The 6,893-nt window shown below is 51.0% G+C and overlaps 1 protein-coding gene across 1 annotated transcript in view; it reads right to left on the bottom strand.

The window, feature by feature from the left end:
- Window positions 1–6,242, bottom strand: part of LOC123751758 (uncharacterized) — a 29,194-nt gene extending 22,952 nt beyond the window's left edge. Inside the window, exon 1 of the mRNA XM_045733839.2 lies at window positions 6,101–6,242. Within this exon, the coding sequence (XP_045589795.2) occupies window positions 6,101–6,109 (9 nt within the window). The 5' untranslated portion in view covers window positions 6,110–6,242. The remainder of the gene's footprint in view (window positions 1–6,100) is intronic.
- Window positions 6,243–6,893: the final 651 nt, after the last annotated feature.

The raw sequence follows: 6,893 nt of genomic DNA, 5'->3' as shown, positions 1-6,893 counted from the left end.
TCCCTGGCGGAGCGGGTTTGTTCCTGTGAACTCGTTTCTTGATAAAATATTGTGGGGTTCGATCCCGCAATGTTTTCTCAGGGCTTCAGTATAGTACATATAAAAGTCTCTTTGTACTCGTTTGCTTCTTACTAACCAGTGCTGCTCTTGTTTCAAGAGCAAAGTCTCTTGTCAACAAAGTGGGCTTCGTGGTTATCTTGAGATGATTTCGGGGCTTTAGTGTCCCCGCGGCCCGGTCCTCGACCAGGCCTCCACCCCCAGGAAGCAGCCCGTGACAGCTGACTAACTCCCAGGTACCTATTTACTGTTAGGTAACAGGGGCATTCAGGGTGAAAGAAACTTTGCCCATTTGTTTCTGCCTCGTGCGGGAATCGAACCCGCGCCACAGAATTACGAGTCCTGCGCGCTATCCACCAGGCTACGAGGCCCCTGGAGTACAATGGTGGTGAGTACAATGTGATCTCATTTATGCTCTTCTTAACATCTAGAATTTCTAGGTGATGCTCGGAGCTCTTAGAGACATGCTAGTTTCCTAGACCATTCAGCTACAGTGTGTGTCACAGCCGTAAAGAAGGACTTGTTCTCACGCCTCGCTACTCCTCCATATAATCATCTATGATCAATCAAACTTTTCTTGTGTAGAGTAATTATATGATGGTACAGTTTGAGTTTCTTAATGACGGTGTATTCAGTGCCACATTCTCTCGTTACTGAGAACACGGGACACCACGATTTTTAAATAATAATAATATACAAGGAACTCACTACCATGACATATCAGTAAAAAAAATTGAACGCGGGTAATTTGTAAAAAAAATAATTGATTTAGTATGAGGCGAGTGGCGGCATCTATGGAGGAGACCTGAGCACCCCGGGGGTAGGTTACTTATAGCTCATGTCTTGCTCCAGTGAGTTAGGGCGTGGGGCTGGCAGCACCCGGGTCGCTGGTTCGAATCCCCGCATTATTTTCCAATTTATTTTCTCGACAATAATAATAATAATTTTTGCTGTATTAGAATTATTAATCAATTGGACGAGGTAGAACACTACAGAATACAAAATACAGAAATACATTACGCATTTAACATACGCTAAAATACGCAAATGATGTGTCACGCCGTGTACGTGCTGTATCAAAACATACGCACGCTGCGTCACTCCACATACACACTGCGTCACTCCACATACACACTGCGTCACTCCTCATACACACTGCGTCACTCCACATACTGCGTCACTCCACACACACTGCGTCACTCCACACACACATTGCGTCACACATCTTGCACATACGCCACGAGGCTTGTGCGTCACCACCAAGCCTCGGGGACGTTTCCCGCCACATTACGCTCCATTACGCATCCACCCCCAGCACGGGAAAGCACGAATTGCGTGGACGGGTACGCAAAACTTGCCTTGACAGGTGCGCAAAACTTACCTTGACAGGTGCGCAAAACTCCCATTGACCGACAGCCGAAACGTGCAATGACATAAGTACGATATTGACGGCTGACACGAACACAGCGTCTAGAGCAGGTGTGACAGCGTCTAGAGCAGGTGTGACAGCGTCTAGAGCAGGTGTGACAGCGTCTAGAGCAGGTGTGACAGCGTCTAGAGCAGCTGTGACAGCGCCTAGAGCAGCTGTGACAGCGTCTAGAGCAGGTGTGACAGCGTCTAGAGCAGGTGTGACAGCGTCTAGAGCAGCTGTGACAGCGCCTAGAGCAGCTGTGACAGCGCCTAGAGCAGCTGTGACAGCGCCTAGAGCAGCTGTGACAGCGCCTAGAGCAGCTGTGACAGCGCCTAGAGCAGCTGTGACAGCGTCTAGTGCAGCTGTGACAGCGCCTAGAGCAGCTGTCACAGCGCCTAGTCTTAAGAAATATGGAGCCCGTTAATTAGGCCCCTTAACGACCCAACTATGGCGCACGACGCCACACTACACAAGCACCGGCCAACGCCTGCTAGAAGTGTTCACTGTTATGGTACGCTGAAGGCTGAGACGGTACGGTGAAGGCTGAGACGGTACGGTGAAGGCTGAGACGGTACGGTGAAGGCTGAGACGGTACGGTGAAGGCTGAGACGGTACGGTGAAGGCTGAGACGGTACGGTGAAGGCTGAGACGGTACGGTGAAGGCTGAGACGGTACGGTGAAGGCTGAGACGGTACGGTGAAGGCTGAGACGGTACGGTGAAGGCTGAGACGGTACGGTGAAGGCTGAGACGGTACGGTGAAGGCTGAGACGGTACGGTGAAGGCTGAGACGGTACGGTGGAGGCTGAGACGGTACGGTGGAGGCTGAGACGGTACGGTGGAGGCTGAGACGGTACGGTGAAGGCTGAGACGGTACGGTGGAGGCTGAGACGGTACGGTGGAGGCTGAGACGGTACGGTGGAGGCTGAGACGGTACGGTGGAGGCTGAGACGGTACGGTGGAGGCTGAGACGGTACGGTGGAGGCTGAGACGGTACGGTGGAGGCTGAGACGGTACGGTGGAGGCTGAGACGGTACGGTGGAGGCTGAGACGGTACGGTGGAGGCTGAGACGGTACGGTGGAGGCTGAGACGGTACGGTGGAGGCTGAGACGGTACGGTGGAGGCCGAGACGGTACGGTGGAGGCCGAGACGGTACGGTGGAGGCTGAGACGGTACGGTGGAGGCTGAGACGGTACGGTGGAGGCTGAGACGGTACGGTGGAGGCTGAGACGGTACGGTGGAGGCTGAGACGGTACGGTGGAGGCTGAGACGGTACGGTGGAGGCTGAGACGGTACGGTGGAGGCTGAGACGGTACGGTGAAGGCTGAGACGGTACGGTGGAGGCTGAGACGGTACGGTGGAGGCTGAGACGGTACGGTGGAGGCTGAGACGGTACGGTGGAGGCTGAGACGGTACGGTGGAGGCTGAGACGGTACGGTGGAGGCTGAGACGGTACGGTGAAGGTTGAGACGGTACGGTGAAGGCTGAGACGGTACGGTGAAGGCTGAGACGGTACGGTGAAGGCCGAGACGGTACGGTGAAGGCCGAGACGGTACGGTGAAGGCCGAGACGGTACGGTGAAGGCCGAGACGGTACGGTGAAGGCCGAGACGGTACGGTGAAGGCCGAGACGGTACGGTGAAGGCCGAGACGGTACGGTGAAGGCCGAGACGGTACGGTGAAGGCCGAGACGGTACGGTGAAGGCCGAGACGGTACGGTGAAGGCCGAGACGGTACGGTGAAGGCCGAGACGGTACGGTGAACGCTAGAACGGTACGGTGAAGGCCGAGACGGTACGGTGAACGCTAGAACGGTACGGTGAACGCTAGAACGGTACGGTGAACGCTAGAAAGGTACGGTGAACGCTAGAACGGTACGCGTAACGCCATAGAGGTATGATGAGTACTATAAAGGTACGCTGAACGCTACAAGGTATGATGAACGCTACAGAGTACGCTGAACGCTACAAGGTATGATGAACGCTGCAGAGTACACTTAACGCTACAAGGTATGATGAACGCTGTGGAGTACACTTAACGCTACAAGGTATGATGAACGCTGTGGAGTACACTTAACGCTACAAGGTATGGTGAACGCTGTAGAGTACACTTAACGCTACAAGGTATGATGAACGCTGTGGAGTACACTTAACGCTACAAGGTATGATGAACGCTGTAGAGTACACTTAACGCTACAAGGTATGATGAACGCTGTAGAGTACACTTAACGCTACAAGGGATGATGAACGCTATAGAGTACAATGAACGCTGCAAGGTACAATGAACGCTGCAAGGTACAATGAACGCTGCAAGGTACAATGAACGCTGCAAGGTACAATGAACGCTGCAAGGTACAATGAACGCTGCAAGGTACAATGAACGCTGCAAGGTACGATGAACGCTGCAAGGTACGATGAAGGCTGCAAGGTATGATGAACGCTGCAAGGTACAATGAACGCTGCAAGGTACAATGAACGCTGCAAGGTACAATGAACGCTGCAAGGTACGATGAAGGCTGCAAGGTACGATGAACGCTGCAAGGTACAATGAACGCTGCAAGGTACAATGAACGCTGCAAGGTACAATGAACGCTGCAAGGTACGATGAACGCTGCAAGGTACGATGAACGCTGCAAGGTACGATGAACGCTGCAAGGTACGATGATCGCTGCAAGGTACGATGACCACTATTAAGGTACACTGACGTCAATAAAGTTGCACAATAAAGGTACACTGACGTCTATAAAGATGCGCAATAAAGATACACAGACGTCAATAAAGGTGCGCTATAAAGGTACACTGACGTCAATAAAGGTGCGCTATAAAGGTACACTGACGTCAATAAAGGTGCGCTATAAAGGTACACTGACGTCAATAAAGGTGCGCTATAAAGGTACACTGACGTCAATAAAGGTGCGCTATAAAGGTACACTGACGTCTATAAAGATGCGCTCTAAAGATACACTGACGTCTATAAAGATGCGCTCAAAGATACACTGACGTCTATAAAGATACGCTATAAAGATACACTGACGTCTATAAAGATACGCTTTAAAGATACACTGACGTCTATAAAGATGCGCTCAAAGATACACTGACGTCTATAAAGATACGCTATAAAGATACACTGACGTCTATAAAGATACGCTTTAAAGATACACTGACGTCTATAAATCCGAATCCAGGGATCCCATCACAATGGTTGTACTCTTCAAGTCACTTGTGTTGTCCCGTCTCGAGTACTGCTCAGTACTCACTTCCCCCTTCAGAGCAGGAGAGATTGTTGAAATAGAGGGAATACAGAGAACATATACGGCACGCATAGACGAGATAAAGCACCTAAATTATTGGGATCGTCTCAAAGCTCTCCAAATGTACTCACTAGAAAGGAGACGAGAGAGATACCAAATAATATACACATGGAAAATACTGGAGGGACAGGTCCCAAATCTACACAGTAAAATAACAACGTACTGGAGTGAACGATATGGAAGAAAATGCAGAATAGAACCAGTGAAGAGCAGAGGTGCCATAGGCACAATCAGAGAACACTGTATAAACATCAGAGGTCCGCGGTTGTTCAACGTCCTCCCAGCAAGCATAAGAAATATTGCCGGAACAACCGTGGACATCTTCAAGAGGAAACTAGATTTATTCCTCCAAGGAGTGCCGGACCAACCGGGCTGTGGTGGGTATGTGGGCCTGTGGGCCGCTCCAAGCAACAGCCTGGTGGACCAAACTCTCACAAGTCAAGCCTGGCCTCGGGCCGGGCTTGGGGAGTAGAACTCCTCCCAGAACCCCATCAACCAGGTATAAAGATACGCTCTAAAGATACATTGACGTCAATAAAGGTGCGCAACAAAGGTACACTGACGTCAATAAAGGTGCGCAACAAAGGTACACTGACGTCTATAAAAATGGGCTATAAAGGTACACTGACCACTATAAAGTTACACTTACGTCTATAAAGATGCGCTCTAAAGATATTTTAACGTCAATAAAGGTACGCAATAAAGGTACACTGACGTCTATAAAGATGCGCTATAAAGATACACTGACGTCAATAAAGATGCGCAATAAAGGTACACCGACGTCAGTATACTACACGCCGTAGAGGTACACCACTGAGCATAAGAGGCGGCAGATCAATGCGTGAGGACGGGGCCCAGGTGAGGCAGGTGCCCTCAGTGCTCGGGTCGGGCCAATTTAGTCACTGATGATATCATACGATAGCTACAAAGTGCTATAAATATATCTTCCTAGGTTTGTTTTTTTGGAGGGTATTAGTTATTGTGACTGTTGGGGCGTGTTTTGGGTGTTAGTTTCTTCACAGTGAAGGGGGAAAATATTTCTGATTCGTTCACACTTTTTTCCGTCAAGGAATCCGTCAAGTTTTGTCGGCCATCTTCTCTGCCGTGATGCAAGTACCATCATTGTTTCACTTTGTATCGCGTTTGTTATTGGTGTAAGAGTTATATCGCACTAATTGCCAGATTGTCGATTTCCGGCGTGATTTAACGAGGATTTCTTCATTTCAGCAGCATCAGCCGTGTTCGAATCGGCGATAGCCGTCGTCCCCAGCCGTAAAATGCGACAAAAACATAGGTGCGTGAGGGAAGCGTCGTGGACTACTTACTGTTATCATGGCGGATGGATGAGCCTCGGGGAGGGGGGAGGAGGGGTGGAGGTTAAACCGGAGCCGTCGGAGCACAAGTAGTCCCTCGGGAAATTAGTATCCTAGCCGGAGGACACGCGCGAGTGATGGTGTTACCGGTGGGGCGTCTGGACGCACTCTCCCCCATGCCTCGCGCTATCGGCTTTAGGCGGCCCCGCCCCAATGGTCCAAGCCTCGGGGCGGAGCTTCCTCGAGGGGGCGGAGTCTAACCCATTCTGATCTCTGATTCGTCCGTCGGTCTCCATCGCGTCATTACCCGCCGGGGGAAGTGGAGTCAGCGGGATAAGTGGCAGGCGAAGTACGCGATCCCCGCTGGTGGAAAGCCAAATGTTTTCCGCTAAATACACTTACTTCGATCCCTTTGGCTCATTAAGAGGGCGTAAATCCCTTATAAATAGCACACCTCAAATCCCCACCTACAAGCAACTTATCTCCAGCGACAGCTGTAGGGAGGGCAGGACGCAGGAGAGTGAAGGATGAATAGCCGTGAGCTAGGAGAGGGAGGGAGAACGCACCGCTGGTATTATTGACCTCAGCACGATCAAAATATATCACCCGTTGCTCTTACCTCTGAAGCGCGAAACATCAATAACCTTTTATATGAAGCGGGCGCGGCCGGTTATTAATCCTAGGCCGGCTATAACCAGCAAGCCCCGCTTCTCCGGCCCTGACCAGCTCCCCCTGCTTCTTAGACCATGACCAGCTCCCCTGCTTCTTAGACCATGACCAGCTCCCCTGCTTCTTAGACCATGAC

This window comes from Procambarus clarkii, chromosome 45 (assembly GCF_040958095.1).
Source record: "Procambarus clarkii isolate CNS0578487 chromosome 45, FALCON_Pclarkii_2.0, whole genome shotgun sequence".
NCBI lineage: Eukaryota > Metazoa > Arthropoda > Malacostraca > Decapoda > Cambaridae > Procambarus > Procambarus clarkii.
Note: the sequence above shows the minus strand (reverse complement) of the source record. Positions and strands in the feature narration are given on the sequence as shown.